The sequence below is a fragment of the Mus musculus genome, chromosome 4, assembly GCF_000001635.26.
Source record: "Mus musculus strain C57BL/6J chromosome 4, GRCm38.p6 C57BL/6J".
NCBI classification, from domain to species: Eukaryota; Metazoa; Chordata; class Mammalia; order Rodentia; family Muridae; genus Mus; species Mus musculus.
The window spans coordinates 101,874,995-101,897,383 of record NC_000070.6 but is presented as its reverse complement, the minus strand read 5'-3'; the positions used below and the strand labels follow the sequence as shown (position 1 = coordinate 101,897,383).

The 22,389-nt window shown below is 42.5% G+C and overlaps 1 protein-coding gene and 2 pseudogenes across 1 annotated transcript; 2 read left to right on the top strand and 1 right to left on the bottom strand.

Annotated features, from left to right (window-relative positions):
- Gm12792 (predicted gene 12792) lies at positions 258-2,353 on the top strand (annotated as a pseudogene).
- C130073F10Rik (RIKEN cDNA C130073F10 gene) lies at positions 3,595-7,364 on the top strand. The gene is made up of 3 exons (NM_001331179.1): positions 3,595-3,671; positions 6,384-6,695; positions 6,841-7,364. The coding sequence occupies exons 2-3, from the start codon at positions 6,409-6,411 to the stop codon at positions 7,157-7,159; spliced, it is 606 nt and encodes a 201-aa protein (NP_001318108.1). The 5' UTR covers positions 3,595-3,671; positions 6,384-6,408; the 3' UTR covers positions 7,160-7,364.
- Positions 7,365-21,271: 13,907 nt separating this feature from the next.
- On the bottom strand, positions 21,272-22,066 carry Gm12791 (predicted gene 12791; annotated as a pseudogene).

Here is a 22,389-nt window from a genome sequence, read left to right as displayed (position 1 = left end):
AAGCTTTCTTCTTAATAGACTTGGATTTAATTGATTGAGCCACAAGAGCATAGATGCTTCTTTTGTTCCCATTGCAATAAAGATTGGAGATAATTTTTCATCCAGAGTGAGTAAGTTCTTGTTGCACTGGCACTTGGTCGTTTGTTCAATGTGTCAATATGTCAGTATAGATCAGTGTGTGTAAGTATATAATTATGGAATAATTATGTAGCATGAAGCAACTGGAATGCATGGTGACACAGAATTGGCATTTGTTTTGGCTGTGGCGCCGACGCTCCGACGCTTGGAACTGTGGCGTCCGTGTCACCCATCGCTGCCAGCCACCAGCAGCCATGACCACCCAGCCCAGGTGTAGTCTGCTGTCCTCTAGATTAGTGCTCTCTGCTGCGACTTCCTTTAGCATCGAGTCACCCGCTGAGAGCCACCGGCCAGCTTGCCTCGGACCAAAGGAAAATCAAAAAAAAAAAAAAAAAAAAAAAAAAAAAATTTACAGATATCCTGTCTGTCCAAGCTACCTGTGTCCAACCCCACACTCCCCAGGAACCTAGACTCCCGGACCTTCATCAATATAGGAGACAGAAACGTTGACACGGAGGCTGGAGGCTGATGATTTGGTGACTATCTCAGAGCTGGGCCATGGAGCCTATGGGGTGGTGGAGAAGGTATGGCATGCTCAGAGTGGCTGTCAAGCATATCTGGGCTACGGTGAACTCACAGGAGCAGAAATGTCTGCTTATGGACCTAGACATCAACATGTGCATGGTCGACTGCTTCTATACTGTCACCTTCTATGGTGCCCTCTTCAGAGAGGGGATGTGTAGATAGGATCTGCATGAAGCTCATAGATACTTCCCTAGATAAGTTCTACCAGAAGGTGATGGAGAAGAACATGAAAATTCCGGAAGACATTCTGGAGGAGACTGTGTCTATCGTGTGGGCCCTGGAGTAAGCGGTCTGTGATCCACAGAGATGTGAACCCATCCAATGTCCTCATGTGAAGATGTGCGACTTTGACATCAGTTGCTATCTGGTGGTCTCTGTGGCAAAGACAATGGATGCTGGCTTCAAGCCTCACATGGCCCCTGAGAGGATCAACCCTGAGCTGAATCAGAAGGGCTACAATGTCAAGTCTAATGTCTGGAGCCTCAGCATTATCATGATTGAGATGGCCATTCTGTGATTCCCTTGGGGCACACCATTCCAGCAGCTGAAGCAGGTGGTGGAGGAGCCATCCCCACAGCTCCCAGTGACCCAGTTCTCCCCTGCGTTTGTGGGCTTCACTAGCCAGTGCCTAAGAAAGAGCCCTGCGGAGCACATGAGCTACCTGGAGCTGATGAAATACCCGTTCTTCACCTTGCACAAAACTAAGAAGACGGACATTGCTGCCTTTGTGAAGGAGATCCTGGGAGAGGATTCCTAGGGACTGGCCCGGGAAGCCACTTGTCTGCCAGCATCCATACACCCGTGCTGAGGGCAGCACTTACCTACAGGCATAACCTACTGCCATTCTGGTCCTGGACATTCAAGGAATTGAGGGGTTGTTCCTGTCTGTCTCTGCAACTAGCTGTCCCAAGTGCCAAAGAATCAGACCTCAGGGGCTCCCAGCCAGGTCATATGTGCCCCACAGTGCCTCTGCTGTTGCTGCTCCCAGGGTCTCAGGCCTCTACCCAAGGGATGAATCTGGAGGGGCCTGTGTATCCCAGCAAACGCTGTTGCTTCTTGAAGAGCAGGCAGCTGGTGTCTCTCTGGACAGGCCATAGCTTTGGTACTGTCCTGGATGCTACACAGGCTGTATATATCATTTAAATCACAACTGAATGAATGGACTTTGTAGACTGTGATCTGGATCAGGGACATCTCTATCCTGTCTCAGGTGCAGTGAATCACCTAAGACTTTCTTGAGAGATGTGTTGAGCTTCCCAAGGCCTTCCCCCAGCACTGGCCAATGGTCTGTGAGGGGCACACTGTCTTCAGATAGCCACTGGTTACCACCTCTAGTGGTGTCTGTCTTTCCTTTTGAACTATTATCCCTGCTGCCTTTTGCTTTGTGGGTGTTGCTGGGTTTTCTTGCATGGTTTGGAGCTGATCACTTAACCCTGAGTACCTGCAGGCTCACAGCCACTCAGTGCTCAGACTGGAGTCTGCAGGATGGCTCAAGCTTTTTGCTCAAGGCCACCAGGGAGCTGTACCAACTCTCCAGGTTGTGACCAGCTCATGGAAGCTAATAGGTTTACTTTGGTGGTGTTTTTTTTTTTTTAAAAAGAGAAAAAATCTATTTTTTGTGAAGAAAGGCCTGCATCTTCCAGCCTTTTCCTGGGCTGTAACCTATTGTTGTTTTCATTTTAAAAAAGAATATGCATTTGTAAATTTGTACATGAATATATGGGAGTTTAAGCGTATTTGCTTGTGTAAAACTTTTTCCTTCTTCCAGCTTGACTCTCTTCTCCTGGTTCAATAAAAGTTTATTGCTCTAAACTTCCCTCCAGCCTGAGAAGCTAGAAGAAAAGCTTCTATGGCAGACTGTAAAGAGACTGCCAGCCAGTCCTTTACTCAATCCTCTGCTGGTTTAAGATGAGGTGATAAAAGCCAGAGACTTGCAGTTTCTGGCCTCAGAGGAACTCAAACGTGCAGGTCAGCTACCATTGCAAAGCAACAAACTTTTTTTTTTTTTTTGTTTTTGGTTTTTGTTTGTTTGTTTGTTTGTTTGTTTGTTTTTCCGAGACAGGGTTTCTCTGTATAGCCCAGGCTATCCTGGAACTCACTTTGTAGGCCAGGCTGTCCTGGAACTCAGAAATCTGCCTGCCTCTGCCTCCTGAGTGCTGGGATTAAAGGCATGCGCCACCACACCCGGTCGCAAAGCAACAAACTTAAAACAGGTAAAAATTTTTATTATTAAAAAGCAACCCTAAAGAGCTCTCAGGACCAAATCTTGACCAGATAGTGTGACCTTGACTTCATAGAGATCCACCTGCCTCTGTCTGCCTCTGGAGGGCTAGGATTAAAAGTAAATCACCATGACCTACTACTGTTTGTCTTTTTCCTGTTGCTTTGTTTTGTTTTGTGTTCTTCAGACGAGGTCTTAATCTACAGTTCTGGCTGGCCTAGAGATCAGTGTGTAGAACAGGCAGGTCTCATCGCTTAGATATCCACTCCTTTTGCCTCAGGAATGATAGGATTTCAGGTATGTGTAACCACTCCCGACTTTTCATTTTGAAGTTTTGTGGTTACTCAAGATCGCTTATCTGCCAGGTGGGTCTGATTAAGTTGACCAAGCTCTCTAGCTATGAAAAATTTAGTTGTTGTTTTATGTGTCTCAGCCCTAGAGCTGGCTTACGTGGAACTCTCAGTTTAGACCTGGCTCACCATGACCTCATACCCTAAGTGTATCCCCCTGTTGCTTCAGCCTTCTGAATAGCTTGGTTCAGGGGAATCAGGAATGGGCTCTTGTCTTTCTCCCTAGTCTGGGTTCACTCTGTCCTGAGTTCAATGAGGGGTGGAGCTCTACCAATTCAGTGAGGTGGCAGCCTGTGGTTGGCCAATTTGGCTGCTAAGGGAAGGTGTGAAAGGTAGGGTGCATAAAAGGCTCAGAGAGTCAGAGAAGACCATAGGAATCTTGGAGTTACCTCCTCGCCCTACTGCTCTAGGAGACCTGTCACCAGCGTCTGTGTCTGGTAAGCCCCTCATCTGCATCAGGCATGACACCTGTTCTCCAGCAGGCCAGCCCCTCCCCATTGGAGACATTTTAGCACAGATGACACAAGACTCTAATAAGTGCCGATTAAAGGCGTGGTGGCGCACGCCTTTAATCCCAGCACTCGGGAGGCAGAGGCAGGTGGATTTCTGAGTTCGAGGCCAGCCTGGTCTACAACGTGAAGGTCCAGGACAGCCAGGGCTATACAGAGAAACCCTGTCTCGAAAAACCAAAAAAAAAAAAAAAAAAAAACAACAAAAAAAAAAAAAACAAAAAAAAAACTCTAATAAGTGATTTTGGCCCCAAGGATCTCTTTGCCTTCATCTCAAACATTTTTCATTTGTCAATTCGTGGATTTGTTTTCTGGAAATAGAGTTTTGCTCTGTTGTCAACATCTTGCCATTTAGCTCAAGATGGTTAAAGATGACTTCTTCTGTCACTGGAATGCCGGAGTTATGAGAACTTGTCTCCAAGCCCCACCTCAGTCTTCTGATTTATGGTATTGCTCCCTAAGCTAATCTCTCTATTCTCTCTGTCTGTCTCTTGCTTGCTTTCTCTCTCTCTCTCTCTCTCTCTCTCTCTCTCTCTCTCTCGCTCTCTCTCCCTCTCGCTCTCATTAGTAGTTGTTCTATTCAATTTAATATTTCTGATGTTTCAAGAAAAAGGTTTTTTAAGACTTATTTATTTATTTTACATATATGGGTACACTGTAGCTGAACTGATGGTTGTGACCCATCATGTGGTTGCAGGGAATGAAGGTTGCTTGCTCTGGTCAGCCCCTCTCACTCCGGTCGGCCCCCCTCCATCCGGATGGTCCTGCTTGCTTCAGTCAGCCCAGCTCGCTCCAGCCCTGCTAGCTCTGGCCTAAAGATTTATTTATTATGTTATCACAAGAGGGTGTCAGATCTCATTTCGGATGGTTGTGAGCCGCCACCCTGTGGTTGAACTCAGGACCTTAGGAAGAACAGTCAGATCTCATAACCACTGAGTCATCTCTCTAGCCCAGAATATTTTTATAACGATTTAGATATTTCAGCTGTATGAGTGTTTTGCCTGCAATTGTCTAGTTGTGTGCATATGTGCCTGTTGCATTAGGAGATCAGAAGAAATATGGATCCCCTGGGGCTGGAAATGTGGTTGGTTTCTGTCACCATGTGGTTCTTAGGAACGAAACTTCTGGTCTCCTGCCAGAACCATCTCTCCAGTCCATTTCTGGATTATTTGTTTGTCGATTTGTTTTCTGTTTTGAAGCAGGGTGTCTAGTAGCCCAGACTCACCTAGCATGTATATGTAGCTGAGATGAACTTGAGGCAGAGATCCTTCCTACTGCCTCTACTGCCTGATGATAGCTGGAACCTTAGGTATGAGGCGAAGGCCTCCTTGTATAGGACTAGGGATTGAACACACAGGGCATCTCCATTCATCTTCATGCATCTTCAGCATCTGCCCTTAGAAGTTTCCTTTCTCATAAGGTGCAGAAATTAACATTTTCTTTAGCCCAGGACTGAAGAACAATCCTGAGAACAGAGTGGGAAAACAGGCCACTGCTCATCTCACCCACTCTGGCAACTGAGGCAGGTGGGTCACAAGTTAGGCCAGCTAGGACCCTCAACAGCAGATCTTGATAAGATCCTGAAAGAAGTTAAAATCAAAAGTACAAAGTGGGTGACAGCTCAGACTTGGTGGGCTTAGTGAGGTGAGACATGAAGCTCTCCTGATCCTGGCTAGGCTGGAATGCACAGGGATAAGTTATGTCTCAAAAGATGGAACTGTGGTATGGAAGTACTTGCCATTAATTCCAGCACTGTTGGGGAGAAGTTGGCAGATTTCTACTATTTGAAGACCAGCCTGGTCTACAAGAAAGTGTCAATCCAGAAAACCCCTCATAGTGAGACCCTATCTCAACCAACAGTAAAATATACAGCATACAAAGAAAACCAAATGGGAATGAGGTACAATAAGAGCTAACACTAGTGTGTTTTCTCCCACCTATTCCCCCCCCCCCCCTACAGGATGCTCAGTGGCAGGTCCTCTTGGGGACAGATAGATCTCAGGCTGTCCAACTGTTTCCAGTACAGGAGCTCACCTTTCTCCCTTGCTGTTTAAAAGCTTTTCTTACTTTCAGTTCTGTTGCTGTGCTTGTGCTGGGCACTGTCCTTGTCCCAGGGTAGCATCACATTGGCAATTGTGCTGCTTCATTCCCCCAAGCTCTGGACTAGACCAGAGCGTATCCAGACCTCTTTCTAAAGGTTCTGACAGCAAAACTAACTGTACCCAGTTCACAGATTTTTTTTTTCCCCTTCAAGCCCCCTGAGTAGAAGACAGAATGTGTGAAGCTTTCTCAGGGAACCTCTCAGGTTCCGTTGAGAGTCTTTATGGAGAAAAGGCTCACTCTAAAATGATGAGGCTGCACTGTCTCCAGAGAGGCCACTCCTCAACAAGGTAGCATTCACAGCATCAGGGTTTAGATGAACAGAATAATAGTAAGGCACACTTCACATGGAGGGGGTCACAGTCCACCATGCTGCCTGGTGAAAGCCATGGCTGTGGAACTAAGAGAGTGAAATTCAAATGGCAAAATCAAGATTTACTCTGTGGACAATAACCCTTATCCTGAGCTGCCTTCCACAGAGGGGAAGGGGAAGCCATCCTAAGCTTTGTTCTGAGAGGATGTTTCTGGATGCTTCCACAGGATCCTTCTACCCGAATCTCTCAGGATGGACTTCCAGGCTCTTCCCACACTCCAGCACCTGACGATCCAGTTTCTGCTGAATCATGAAGACTTGGCTGTCTCTGCTCTAAAGGACCTCCCCTCAGTGTTTTTCCTACCACTGTTCAAGGAGGCCTTCACTAAGAGACGACATAAACTTGTGAAGCACCTGGTAGTAACTTGGCCCTACCGCAACCTCTACATTGGCCCTCTGAAGCACAGCTTCAATTTGTATAACTTCAAGGGTGTTTACAATGGAGTAGATTGGCTGAGTAACCAGAAGGTTTGGCCTAGGTGAGTGAGTCTGAGTTCTTGTGGTAGGCAAGACTGTGGTTATAATTCAAAGAGAATGTAATGCATGGAGGTTGAGACATGGGAGCAAAGCAAATTATACATTGCATCTCCAACCACCCTAATCGCCTTCCTGTTTGACCCACAGGAGGTGTAGACTGAAAGAGGTCTATTTGCTGGATGCCAACCATGACTTCCTGGTAATAATGAATCCAGGACAGGATCATCTCTGCACACCACAGCCCCAACGAGAGGAGGAAGATCCCACAACAGTGCAGAGGAAACCAATAACTGTTTATGCTGACTCTGCCTTTATGGCAGATAGTCTCAAACCCTATCGTGATTTATTGGAGGAGAGTTTCAATGAGAGATTGACTACAATGAGCGTGAATTTTAAGGAGATGGAACCGCAAAAGAAGGATCAGATACAAGGTGTTAGATCCCTTGAGATATCCTGGGATCTGTAGTTACATTCAGGCAGTTTTAAGTCACCTGGCATGGGTGCACTGAAGAGTAGTCTGTGCTCTTAACTCGCTAGACATCTCTCTAGCCTCAAAAATAATCACCACATGACATAGGCTGGCTTAGAAGTCACTATGTAGACTGCCTTCACCAACTTCTGCTTGTGTAGTAGTATTGAAATTAAAGTGGTGCACAGCTTTGCTTTGACAATTTGTTTTTCTTCTTGATGTTTGTGTATGCTTACCCAGGCTAGATTCAAAGCCATGACAACACTGTTTCTATCTCTTGTTCTGGTAAGTGTAAGCCACCATGCTGGATCATATCCCATTCTTTTATTTTTGAAATGGGGTTTTATTATGTAGCTCTGCCTTCCTTGGAACTCTTTATATAGACCAGGCTGGCCTCAAACTGAGAGATCTCCCTGCATCTGTCTCCCAGATGCTGGGATAAAAGGTCTGTGGGACCAAGCCTGACTTGGCTCTCAGACATGATTTCTTTTCTTTATTTGGCATGCTGGGGTGGTCTTCTCTAAAATCATCTTCTGACAAATAAACAGGGCTCATCTCTTTCCTAAACAGTTCTCAATTTCTTTGAGCAGCAGGTGTGTGTAGCTCATGTAGACTCCACCTTTGTTGTGGATAGCCCCAGGTTGCTTCATTTTGATGCTAATTCTGCTCTCCTGGGAGGGGCTGCAAATGTGGAATTAGACAAGTACTCAAGTGAAGTCTTGCCTACCTTCTCCCCCACCTTAATTTGTAAAATAAAGGCTAGAGCTGGTGACTGGGCAGAAAAAGGGAAGGGGGAACTAAAAGTTGGGAAAAGACATAGAGAGGGGGGACTGTGATGTAGGAGGAGGAGGTGGAAGTAAAGTGGAGCTGAAGCACTTGGCCTGGAGAAACCTCAAGTTACAAGAGATATCATAGATGGGGAATACAGTAGTGTAGTGGTAGATCTGCCCAATCTAGGCACGCAGCTAGTACTCATATTAATTAGGTTGTATTTTCTTTGCTAAGTCTTATTTGGGTTGGAGATTTATCACAACAAAATGGTACCTAACATATGATTATAACTCAACTAACCTGAGATAAAAATTCACCCCCACCCTTCCCCAAATATAGCTCAGGCAGCAATCTAGGCTGCAGTGGATTGAAAGCTGACTGGGTCTGAGGGGCCTACAGAGAACAGCAGAGAAGCTCCCTCCACCAACTCCCAGACAGAGAGTTATGGCCAGGGGCAGCACCCCAGACTGGAGCTGGGCTTGAGCAGCACCTTATAAGAATTGCATGGAGGGACAGGAGGCCCTGGAACACAACTGGCTTTGAGGTAGGTGTAGGGCAGACACACTGAACTGACCTGAACATCTTTGCCCAAGAGAGTCTGTGTTTGCTTCCCCATATCTGCCACCCCCTCCACCATCCTGTGTCTAGGACAGCTGAAGGAAGATGAAATATTGTAACTTGTGAGTTGTTTAGGAGCCCACTGCCCAGGCCTGAGACTGAGAACAAAGCAGAACAGCCCCCAGGCATGCCAGGGCAGGGCTGTTTTTAAGGCATTCCTAAGAGCACCTTGACTGTAAAGATAAAAAGGTATGCAAGGACCAGCAGGGCTATATTATCTAAGTCAACACCATCTGGCCGGAACCTCCCCTCTGTCTATTGCCCCTTGACTGGGGTAAAGTCATACATCAACTGGTTGCTATGTGAACAAAGATAAGCCCACAGGAACAAAGTCCTGATGCCCTGTGATCTTTCTGTTAATGTTTAAATAAGCCAATAGTGTGTCGCTATGCTGAATTCCACACCCCTAAGCCCCTTACCCCATAAAAACCCCTAGCTTTCAAGCCTCATGGCTGACATCCATTATCTCCTGTGTGGGATGCATGTCGGTCCAGAGCTCCATAATTAAACGTCCTCATGTAATTACATCAAGTGATGGTCCTTCATGATTTTTTTTTTGGGTGCACGCCGAATCAGGAATTGGGTGGGGGTTTCCCCACTAGATCTAACACAGCCAGACTGTATCTTCAGACTGCTTGCTTGTGCTGTGGGTTGCCTGTGATCAGCACAAAAGCACATGCTGCCAGCTGCAACCCAAACAGGCACACAGAAGATGCAGCTCTTTCTACATTTAGTCCCTCCATATGAATAAAAGAATCATGAAACAAAGGTACAAAGGGCCCCGAACCAAGAAATGCATTAATACTTAAAGACAGGAAACACAAGGAATATCTTTTGGGCTTTATGTTATGATATTTTGAATGGTTTGACAGGGATGGATTTAAAGGAAATAGACACCTTATCATTTACTGGTCTTGCAATATTTATTCTCTTGATTTACTATGTTTTCTCAAAAGACAGGGCCCTAGGGGGAGGAAAAATTCCTTGTCTTAGAAAAGAGATTACAAGCCGGACATGGTGGTGCACACCATTAATCCCAGCACTTGGGAGGCAGAGGCAGGCAGATTTCTGAGTTCAAGGCCAGCCTGGTCTACAAAGTGAGTTCCAGGACAGCCAGGGCTATACAGAGAAACCCTGTCTCAAAAAACCAAAAAAAAAAAAAAAAAAGAAGAAGAAGAAGAAAGAAAAGAAATTACAAGTAGCACTGGAACTAAAGGTTCAGGATTTTATTGGTCCAAAGACTCAATCTCTAGAGCATAACTTACTAAAGCCAGCAAATCAAAATAAGGCAGATGCTGCAATATTAGAGAAGATGCTACAACATAAAGAGAAGCTAAGATTATGGAAGCAGGGTTTAGAACAGCAGACACAGGAAATTATAGAACAGCATGAATAATAGAAAGAGAAATTTAAGACTTGGCAAAGTGGCCTAGAGGAAACACTAGAATTGAAAACACAGACCCTCAACATTGACGAGAACAGAAGCACTTTACTCTTCCAAACTAGAGGCTCAAGAGAGTAAACGCACTGATGGTTCTTCATGCGCTTAGTAGCTACACTTGAGGGCTATCTCACACTCAGCCTCAGCTTCATCACAGTACAGTAAGCCATTTTACTTTTGTACTTTCAAATTTGAGAATAGAATTTCTCAGAAATTACTTCAGGGTACTCACTAAAATAATTATCAAGATCATTCTTGAAAGATGAAGAAAGATTAAAATTCTTCTGAAGATCACCGGAAATTAGAGGTTTGTTGACACCCACCGGTAGGTGACATAGAGTTGGAGCTGTAGTAGGTCTTGATTCACCAGTATGCTGCCAGTGCTTCCTGGGTGCACACCTCACAATTCTCCCAGCTAGAAATTTGTTTTCCTTCGTCTTTTGGTGGCTAACATCCTTACTACTGAAGGAATGTGAACATATTCTTAACATTTGCAAGAAAGGGATTAGTTTTACTGGAAAAGGATAAAAGGAATTGGAAGACTGTCAAGACTAAGGGTGGAGGTCCTGACTCCAAGCCCAGCTCTACCACTGGCTTGGGAACTTGACCCAAATCCTTCTGGTGTCTCACACTCGATTTGGAGAGAAAGGGACATCTCTGGTCAACTGAAGAGCATCTGTACCCGGAACATAAGACTGCAATAGGAGCAGACTGTAGGACTATAGGAGATGCAGAGTGACTTTTGTTTGTTCATCTTTTCTCTTGGGAGCGTGCATTTAATCTAGAAACAAAATCTTGCCAGCCTTAACACACAATTTATTTTCCTGCTTTAAATTAAAGCCATAGCTCAAATTATTGGTTCTCTTTCTGTAACGTTTGGGTTATCAAACACCATGTATTCACCCTAAATTTTACAAAACTTGATTTAGTAACAATGTTCACAAGGACCGGATGACTTAAGTGTAGCAATAACGAAATAAAGTTTCCAAAGTGGGAGACAGACACCAAGCTCACTGGCAATAAGTACCACCTTATCCTGTGGGTGCTCACAGGCAATAAGTACCATCTTATCCTGTGGGTGCTCACAGGCTAGATTCTATAATTCAGCCCCTGCTCTGAACTAGGCTGGAGATGACTTTTTTCCTGATGTAATTTTGTATTTTTTTTCCTTTTCTAGATTCAAACATGTGCTGGCACAGTATCAAGGAGCTCAGACCACTATGCTGTCCCTAGATCACTCTAACTCAAACCTGTAGCACCAAATGACCTGTGAATTCACTGTAGCTCACATATCAGATGTACCCCTGAACTGACTAAAATAGCCATTTGTTTCTCTTGCCCAGTGTTCTGGGCCCAAAAGCCCAAGCCAATGCTATCACCATGGACATGCTCAATGGTGAATTCCCAATTATGCACTGACTGCAGCAATTTTAAGTTTTCCATCTCTCCTATTTGGAGAGATTAATAGGCTTCAATTAATACTCTACCCAACAGGCAAATATTAACTGTGATGGGTCAATTTCAACATGTAATCATTTGGTACTGAAAAGCAGTAGAAACAAAAGATATCTTGTATCTTTAAGAAAAGCACCAAGTAGTGTTCTTTAACTCTCTGCCTTCTCATGTCAAAGTGGTTGTTAGCTGATGGGGGAACCCTGAGACATCTTACTAACTCAGGACATATGAGAACTTTGCTGACTTCTGAACATCAAATGAACACAAAGCCTGAAAACAGATCTAACTAGGGTCAGGGATCTCTCTTATCACTAGGACTCATCATCCATAGAGCTATAATTGGACTAGAGAGGGCATGGCAGGATTTACTAAGGTTAATGGTAAAATCAGCAAGGCAGTGTCAGGTTAGTATAAGATGCTGATGATGCTTGGCAACAGAGTAGCTTACTCTTCAGCACTGATGGACTCGCACTGATGATTCTGAGATTCTTGGAACTATTCTTGCCATTGAACTTCTTAGTATGAGGGAGTTTTGACTTTCTCATTTGCTAAGCTCTCACTGAATCATCTTGCCACATCAAACACTGAAATGAATAATCCCCACACTAGTTTTCAAGTCCAAAACAAGATCTCAATTATTCATCAATCACTGTTTCCTCTTATTAGATCTTCTTTTTTGTTTGTTTGTTTGTTTGTTTCAAGACAGGGTTTCTCTGTGTAGCCCTGGCTGTCCTGGAACTCACTTTGTAGACCAGGCTAGCCTTGAACTCAGAAATCTGCCTGCCTCTGCCTCCCAAGTGCTGGGATTAAAGACGTGTGCCACTATCACCAGGCCTAGATCTTCTTTGATAACATCAGTTGTTCTGTTTTTAAGGATCGCAATGTAAGATTTAGATTAAAATTTAATTAGTACCATTAAAAATGAAAATTAAATCTGAATTCTGGTTCCATCAACTACAATGAAGTTTGGTTTCATCAGATCTCAAGGATCCTGGCTGTGTTTCGAAAGGATTAGTTAACCTATTCTTCTTCAAAAGAGTAACTTCTTAGACTAGGGTTCGATTCTGGACTTAAATTCAACGTTTAATGGAGTGATACTTCAAATAACACGGTCAGGAGCCACAAAGTACAAACTTGTCACATACTTCAAAAACACACAAGGATACCTATTCAGTTTAGCTTTTACGTGCACATGTGAATCTGCACAACACAAGACAATTCAAGGTAAGAAAAATACACCGTTGAGACAACTATGTCTCAGGGATTTAGCTTGAAACCTTTTTGTTCAGCTGTCAATATCGTGTTGAAATTTCTTCTTTCCACAGAGTTCAGATGTTTAGATAGATTCTACTTCCTGGATTTATTTTTAGCTAGAATTAGGAGACCTTCCCCAAGTATCTTGGGAATATATTCAGTAAGGGTCCATCTACATTATTAGATTAATGAGGGCTTCCTCATATGTTTCATCTGTATTACTGAGAGAAAATAGACACACTTAGTTTGGAAACAATCATTTTCAAACTAGATTCTGACACTTGTCTCCCACATCCAAAACAATAAAAGAACACATTATACATGACACACTCTACTGGAACGGAACCTTGAGGCTTTTTGGATGAGATTGCACAGTTAAGCCACACATCTTATTCTCCATTATCTTGTGACTGTGCGTGGAACAGGTTTGAAATTGGGGCATGTAAGGAACAAAGTTCTCACCAGAGGTCCCTAAACTCAAATTATTTTCTACAAAGTGTGAGCATCTCTCCTGGAGGATCCTGATGTCACTGAACAGACACTGGGCTGGGAATGTGCACAGGATTCCTGCCTCACCAGTCAAAAGCACACCACTGTCTCTTCTGTTGATGGAGGCTACTCCTAGATAACAGACAGACTTTTCCTGTAAGACTCAGGGAGCCTTATCTTATTGTAAAGAGCAAGAGGAATTTATTATTCCAGTGCACCAGGGTCATCCCAGACCTGAAAGAGAGGAGGTTGCCTGCCGATTCCCCCCCCCACCTCCCCCACCTAGCAACTGGTTGGTGAGGTTGTATGTAGTTTCCAGGGGCAGAATAGAGCATCAGCCAAGTAGGCATAATATGATTGGGGGAACCCTTTAAACTGATTGGTCTTTAGGGAATGAGGTGACAAGGACTTCCCTTGTCTGAAGGTGGGAAACATCTGTGCTGTGGAATGTGTCCCCACCCACAGGTAGGTTCCACCCTGTTGTGTGAGAAATGTTAATTAGCCTCTCCTTTCTGGAGGGGCAAGTGCTTCACGACCTTTTCAACGTTCCTAAGCTGACCTTTTCACTCACTCACTGTGATTTTCTTCAGAAAAACTTCGCTCCAGTTCCAAAAGTTCATCCAAAGTACATCAGTCAACCACAAATGACACAGTTGGTGACTGAAAACTTGGAATATCAAAAATCAGAAAGGAGAGAAGGCTCAGTTTTCAAAGTCAGACAAGAAAAACTCTCAGGTTTGAGTTCTTCAAATGCTCTGAACACAAACATGTGGACCTCCCTTCATGGGTAAGGATTAATTTGACACTTGGTCATGGGCTACAAGTAAGTTAGCCATGCATGAAAATGCTTAATTCTTGGTAGAAACCGGTTATTGTGACTGGAAAATACTCTCTTCTGAAACATCTAGTAAATTATATTTCCACAAAATGAAAAGTTAATTTTCATACATAAAATACAAACAAACAACCAGAAAAATTCCAAATGAAAATAAGAACAGGTTGGAATATAGGAGAATGAGCAAAAACAAGTCTTCCAAACTGGTAGCAATGTCTACTTTATATCTAGTAAGTTGCAAAAGTAAAGGAACTGTGACTGACTTAACATAGCAGCCTCAGGTCACAGTGAGAACCTTCTGTAAGCTATCTGAAAATAACAACTGATAGTGCCGAATGGCTGGAGATAATGATAATGAAAGAGATATTGACAGAGTTGAAACTGTTACTCTCTATGCATAACCTCATGCAAAGATATATCATATGGAACACATGGAATGAAGGCAAGCACACAAGACAAACATACAATATGTTCTCTTAAAAATAAAAACAAGCTTACATGACAATGAATTCCTGCCAAGCAGCTACAAATCAAAAATCTGCATGCAAAAACTCAGTAAAACAAGGTAAACACATCAAATTGCAAAATGAAAACTCATGCAGATACATCGCATTGAGTAGTTAGCACAATAAATAAAAACTGTGTTCAATTCATAGATTGTACATGTAACTTAGGCTGTGAATGTTACAGTGTTTTAAGCTTATGAAATGAATTTTGAATTATTGCCTGAGACAATGGTATACTCAAAGGTTCTTCACAATGGCAAGTATACTTATTTAAAAACACAGTCATTGAAAACTCTTAATGGAAGTATGTTACTGATTAAAACCATACAGGAACAAATATGCAAACAGTACATATAGTAATAGTGGTATAGACCTATGTAAGGGTTAAAATACTGAAGGAAAAATACTGTTATATGATGAGAAAATTGATTGTACTCCCATTTTGTGTCCGACAGAACCTTTGTGACTTCCTTCAAACATTTTATTTGTCCCTTAATGCTTCTACTATTTATTTATCTTCAAATTGGTTCAAAACTGAGCTCAGCATCTGATCCACTTCTTATCTTCATTTTACCAATGTGTAAAAATCAAAACTACACAGAGCGTGCAGTTGAGCTCATGCGTCTTCCTCAAATGATCTGTTTCCTGTACTCCATGATCCCTAAAGGTTCTTAATGAGTCATTAATTATAGAATAAGTCATTGCTATTATTATTATTGTTGTTGGTTTTTTGAGACAGGGTTTCTCTGTGCAGTCCTGGCTGTCCTGGAACTCACTCTGTAGATCAGGCTGGCCTTGAACTCAGAAATCCGCCTTCCTCTGCCTCCCAAGTGCTGGGATTAAAGGCGTGCGCTACCACTGCCTGGCTAAGTCATTGCTATCTTAAACAGATTCTTAGGGAAGATTTTACTAAGCAATACTTTTTTTTTTTATAACCACATAGGTCTGAATTATTTATTATCACTTATAAGGAAACTTCTAAAAAGTTTATTTGTTCAAGTTTTTCCCCTCTATTGGTAGAAAATTGAAAATAACCTTTATAACTTCACAGTTGAACTTTATATTATAATGATATCTGTTAATAGTAAATGAAGAAGAAAAGGGGATACAGTCTTTCTGGTGTCTTATTTTAAAAAATTTAGACATCCAAATAAAATTGTCAATCACCTCTAAGTGACTCACATATCTTAAATTTGTCTATCAGTTTGGTTTAGTTTGAATGTAAGCAGTAAAGCCTATGCTATATTAACATCATACAGACATGGCAATTGATCTGCTTTTCAGGGAGGACAACCCTATCCTCACTGTGAATTATGTGTAAAACACCAGAACGTGCCCCCCCCACCCCCCCCGCCCCTGCATACTTCCTAGTTTGACAGCAGTCTTGGCTGATTCAATGGAAACAAATTAGATTTTTGGAGTTTGTATTTTCTGCTCTGGGCAATCTGACCTGAGTCTGTAGGGTTATTAGAATACCTCCCAGTGTTCTCTGACCTGAGTGTGTAGGGTTATCCTAATAACTTCCACTGGCCTGTGATCAACACAAACCACAACTTCTGCCTCTTTGAACTAAAATGAAAGTTAGCACTTAAGCCATTTTTAAAACTATCGACAACTGAGATTCCTAAACTGTTCCAAGTTTGGTACATAAAAGCAATGTTATTCAAGAGAATGCTGAAATTCATCAATCTCTGTGATTACAATGAAATCTAAAATGAAGCTTTCTCAGAAAGAAATAAAAACAGAATTCATTCCCTGCAGTGTGTATGTGGAGTTTTTGCAAAGCTGTGTGTCAGAAGTTGCTTATTAGAGTCCACTTAGCCGTTATCTACCATATTGGATGATCTGTAACAAAATAGGTTCTGACACTAACAGTCACACCATTAACATCTTACGACCTGAAAAATAAAAACAGAAAGCAGAGACCATGAGTATTAACTTTAAACTTTAGACGTCTTGAAAATCAAGCAAATGCCCCAACTGAACTACATCAAACCAACACTTCTCTCATATACACATCATATACACTTCTCAATTAAGATCACCATATGCTAGTTCTTAGTCATTCAAATTATAGTTTAGGTTTGGTTCCCGCCTTCAGAATGTAAACATCTTCTAATACTCTATGGACTGTTGGGAAGTTTGTAGATTGGGTTTGTCTGTAGTGGTCATGAGAGACTTCAAAGAGTGTCTGTTCTCTGTTTAAATAAAATAGAACAAAATAGGAAAGCAAAATAAACACCTTGATTAGAACATTAAAGATGAAAGATCTCCAACCCCTTGTCTTTTCATGGTTGCAGGCTTTTTGGTCTTGTATCGTAGCCTAGTGACACACTTAGGAAAGGAGAGGGACTGCTCACCCTCACTTACTGGATGTCATGGATACTCTAAAGACAGCCTGATCACTCCATCAGGGAAGACTATAGTAGCACTATCAGAATAGGTATAAGAACAAGGGCTCAAGGAATAAGAGGTTAGGTAAAATCAACAGGCACACTGAATAGTTTAAGAGGATAACAATCTCTCCTTTGTCCTAATCTCGCTTGATAACTTTTGGTTGGAATTAGGATGGCAATTCTAGCTTGTTTCTTGGGACCATTTGATTGGAGGATTTTTTTTCTCAGCCTTTTACTGTCTTTGTTATTGAGTGTGTGTTTCTTGTATGACACAAAATGCTGGACCCTGTTTGTGTATCCAGTTTGTTAATTTACGTCTTTTTATTGGGGTAATGAGTCCATTGATGTTAAGAGCTATTAAAGACAGATGATTGTTAGTTCCTGTTATGTTTGTTGTTGTAGGTGGCATTATGTACATGTGAATCTCTCCTTTTGGCTTTGTTGTAAGATGATTAATATCTTGTTTTTTCTTTGGTTTAGGTACCCCTCCTTGTGTTGGAGTTTTCCTTCTATAATCCTCTGCAGGGCTGGATTGGTAGGGCAGTATTGATTAAATTTGGTTTTGTTCTGGAATATTTTGGTATCCCCATCTATGTTTTGCTGGGTATAGTAGCCTGTGCTGGCATTTGTGTTCTCTTAGGATCTACATGACCTCTGTCCACACTCTTCTGGCTTTTGGTGTTTCTGTTGAGAAATCTGGTGTAATTCTGGTAGTTTGCCTTTATATGTTACTTAGCCTTTTTCCCTTACAGCTTTTAATATTCTTTCTTTGTTTTGTCTGTTTAGTGTTTTGATTATTATGTGAGGAGAGGATTTTCTTTTCTGGTTCAATCTATTTGGTATTCTATGGGCTCCTTGTACATTCATGGCTGTCTCTTTCTATAGGTTGGGGAAGCTTTCTTCTATGATTTTATTGATGATGATTTCAGGTTCTTTGAGCTGGGAATCTTTGCTCTCCTCTATTCCTATTATTCTTAGATTTGGTCTTTTCATTGTGTTCTGGATGTCCTGGATGTTTTGGGTTAGGAGTTGTTTATTTTTGTTTGTTTTGTTTTGTGTTTTTTGTAGTGATACACTGCCTTTTTTTTTATTAGATATTTTCTTTATTTACATTTCTGTCTGTCTGTCTTTCTTTCTTTCTTTCTTTTTTTTTTTTTTTTTTTTTTTTTTTTTTGGTTTTTTGAGACAGGGTTTCTCTGTGTAGCCCTGGCTGTCCTGGAACTCATTCTGTAGACCAGGCTGGCCTCAAACTCAGAAATCCACCTGCCTCTGCCTCTGCCTCCCAAGTGCTGGGATTAAAGGTGTGTGCCACCACTGCCAGGTCTTTATTTACATTTCAAATGCTATCCCCTTTCCTAGTTTCTTCTCTTAAAATCCCCTACCCCCTCCCCACTCACCCTGCTCCCCAATCTATCAACTCCTGCTTCCTGGCCCTGGCATTCCCCAATCCTGGGGCATAGAATCTTCAGAAAACCAAGGGCCTATGGGTTAGGAGTTTTTTATGTTTTCAGTTTTCTTTGACAGTCTGTCAATATCTTTAAAGGTATGTTCTACACCTGAGATGCACTCTTTTATCTCTTATATTCTGCTGGTGATTCTTACATCTGTAATTCCTGACCTCTTTTCTAGGTTTTCCATTCCAAGGGTTACCTCCATTTGTATTTTCTTCCACTTTTAGGTCTTCTTTGTTCAATTCCTTCACCTGTTTGACTGTGTTTCCCTGTATTTCATTAAATAAATCCGACAGAAGAGGAAGGAGGAAGGATCTCTGCCTCAAGTTCATCTCAGCTACACATAGATGCTAGGTGACCCTGGGCTACTAGACACCCTGCTTCAAAACTGAAAAACTAACCAACAAACAAAGAATATAGAAATGGGAGGTAGAGAGATGGTTCTCACAGTAGACCCAAGTTTGTTTCCAATAAGTACATGGTGGCCTAAGTTAACCACATCTCTAGTCCCAGGGGATCCATATTTCTTCTGATCTTCTAATGCAGCAGGCACATGTGAATACAATTACACAAATGTAGCCAAAATACTCACACAGAGGAAATGTTGAAAATGTTAAAACTTTCTCTTTAGAAGTCAGAAATATTAAACTGGAGAGAGAGAGAGAGAGAGAGAGAGAGAGAGAGAGAGAGAGAGAATAGAGGGATTAGCTTAGCCAGAAATACCAGAAATCAGAAATCATGACGCTGAGGTGACTCTTGGGGACACGTTCATGTAACTCTAGATTGTCTCCTCAGAGGAGAGAGAAAGGAGAAATCTTGAGTCTCCTGTACTGTAATGTCCACAGTGGGGAATGACTGGGCTACAGGAGATGGATCAGGTGTCTTTCCACACACAGACAGTGGTGACAGGTCTCTTATTCCATCAGGGTGAGGTTGTGACTTCCAAGATTCTGAGTATCTTCTCTAACTCCCTGAGACTTTTTATCCATCCTCCATCCTTCCCTTTACAACTTCCAAGGAATCATACCTCCATTGCTGTCCCTGAATTACTGTAAAATGTTATCCAGTCCTAATAAATTAAACACCACTTTTACAAGGACCCATTCAATTCATGTGGAAGATATGAATACACAGGTTGACAGTGTGATTCACACCTTTAATTCCAGCACTCTTGAGGCAGAAGCAGGAAGATCTCTGAGTGAGAGACCAGGTTGGTCTACAGTGTGAAATCCAGAAGAGCCAGATCTTCCTGGAGAAACCCTCTCTAGAACAACAACAACAACAACAACAACAACAACAACAACAACAAAGGTTTAAATAATAAAAGTGATAGAAGGAAACAGAAAAATGGAAGTCATATTAGGAAAGCAAATTTCCTCCTCAGACCTTCAGTTGTGGAGGCTGTTGTATAATTTTCCCACTCGTTGATATCACAGACAGATAGGAACTAGTGGCATGCAGTTGATAATGTGGTGCCTGCAAAGACTCTAGAAGGAAAAACACTTAACATCCTCTAGACATAAGTTATTGTTTAAACAATTTAATTTTGGTAAAGTCTAATTTCTCTATTTTTTTAAGTTATTTTTTGTTTAGACACTTAAAATAATGTGTGTATGTGTGTGGTTATGTCCTGGCATGCATATAGTACTCCAAATGTCCAGAAGAAGGTGGCGATCTCTAGGAACCGGAGTTTTAGGTATTTGTGGACTTCCTGACCAAAACACTGTTGTTGTGGATTGCTGTTGTATTTTCTGCTCCCTCAAGAGTCTGTGATTGGGGGCTGGTGAGATGGTTCAGTGGGTAAGAGCACCGACTGCTCTTCCAAAGGTACTGAGTTCAAATCCCAGCAACCACATGGTGGCTCACAACCACCCATAATGAGATCTGATACCCTCTTCTGGTGTGTTTGAAGACAGCTACAGTGAACTTATTCTAATAAATAAATCTTTGGCCGAAGCAAGTGGGGTTGGCTAGAGCAAGCAGAGGTCCTAAGTTCAATTCCCAACAATCACATGAAGGCTCACAACCACCTGTACAACTAAAGTTTGTACTCATATACATAAAATAAATAAATCTTAAGAAAGAAAGAAAGAAAGAAAGAAAGAAAGAAAGAAAGAAAGAAAGAAAGATATGTCAGTAAAAAAAAAAAAAGCCCCCCCCCCCCAAAAAAAAGAGTCTGTGATTGGGCAATGGAAGGAAAAGGTGGAGCTGAAAGTTTTGGAGAAGGGAGAAGAGGAGGAGGAAAAGGGAAGAGAGACAGAGGATGGAGGAAGAAAAAGATGAAGAAAGAAGAGGTTGAAGATGGAGCAGACCCATGTGGCCTGGAGGATCCAGAAATAGCTAGGGATCTCATAGATGGGCAATCGAGTTGTGTAGTGGTAGATTTGTCCAGTCTAAGCATGCAGCTTGGAATTGTATTATTAAGTTGTGTGTTCTTTGCCAAGGCATTTTGGTGTTGGAGATTTACCATAATAAATCTAGCTGGTATAATATAAGTCTCTAGTGTTTTCATTTCACAGGGCTAAGGGGAGCTGAAGTAGTGGTCGCTGGCATTCTGCATGCCAACCACAGGGGGTGCATTGCCTGAGAAATGCAAGCAGCAGCTTAGGGATACCCATGGAGATAGGTGAGACCACCGATGCCAGCACTTTTTTTTTTTTTTTTGGTTTCTTGTCTTTTATTATTGGCATCAGCTGGACTATATGTGGCCTTAAACATCATGCACTGGACAGGAAAGAAAGAACGAGAAAAAGGACACAGGAGGGGAACAGGGGTAGCGGCGAGATTCCGTAATTAAAAACTGTAATTCATTCAATAGGTTAAGTTTTGGCATTATGAAATCAAACACCCCTCCCCACCCCCCAAAGTTGCAACCCAATGAGAGGGTCACCCGTGGGGCCCAGCCAGGTGTTCTGCGTTCCCTCCCAGGCTGTGACAGGCAGCGTGTGGGTGTAATTCTTGTGAATGGTCTTAACTTTTCACTTTCTTTAATCTCTTTTGCTTCTTAGACGTTCCGGTTCACTGGGGTGACATAATTGCGGGGAAACATGCCGGTCTGCCCGTGGCAGGCCCCTTTCCACCAATTGGGATCTGAGTTATCCATGACATGAATGAAGTCTCCTCTGCGAAAGCCCAGCTCGCAGTCCTCCTGGGGGTCAAAGTCGAAGAGCGCCTGGACGTAGGTTGGCTGCTGTGGCATCTGTTCTATGTCCCGTAAGAATATCTGCTGGTTCCTGGACACGGATGTTGATCTGTGGTAATCTACCAGCTCATTCAAAGAATTAAACTTCACCACCGACAGGAAATACTTCCCGGCTCCATCACGGAGCACCCTGAAGTCCTGCACATCATTTCCAAACTTGACAGACAGGGAGAAGTCCCCAGGAGCGCTCTCGCTCTCTCGGATCAGGAAGGCCCCGTCATGCCGCTATTTGCTGAGCATTTCTTCTGCCTTGGCTCTGGGGATTTTGCCAAAAAAACACGGATGTGGTTTCATTTCTATGTAATTCTTGGGGATGAAGCCATCTTTCCCATTGAGGTCTGCCTTATACCAGTTCTGGTCACATTCTTCATTCAAAACCTTAAGGATGTCCCCCCCTTTTGAAGCTCAGCTCATCGTCAGCAGTAGCTTTGAAGTCATATTTGGCGATGGCTTCCATTGTGAGCGCCGCTCAGTGCTCAGCAGCCTCCCGATGCCAGTTCTTAACAGGATTTAGTGTGGGTTCTATTTAAAACTACACAGGACACACTGTGGCTTACAGTTTGATGCTTTGCAAGAGCATTACAAGCCTTAACCAATGAGCCATCCCTTAAGTCTCTGACAGAAACTCTTAGTGAAAACTTAGCCGGCAGTTTCCAACAATGCATAATTGTACAGTACGTGGTCAAGGGGAGTTCTTGGGCAATAAAGACAATAAGACAAATTAAACCCATTGACAGTTTAAAAATCAAATGTGTTAAGGAATTAGGAAGAAATACCTTTTCACATTCTCTGTGTAAATGTGAGTACGA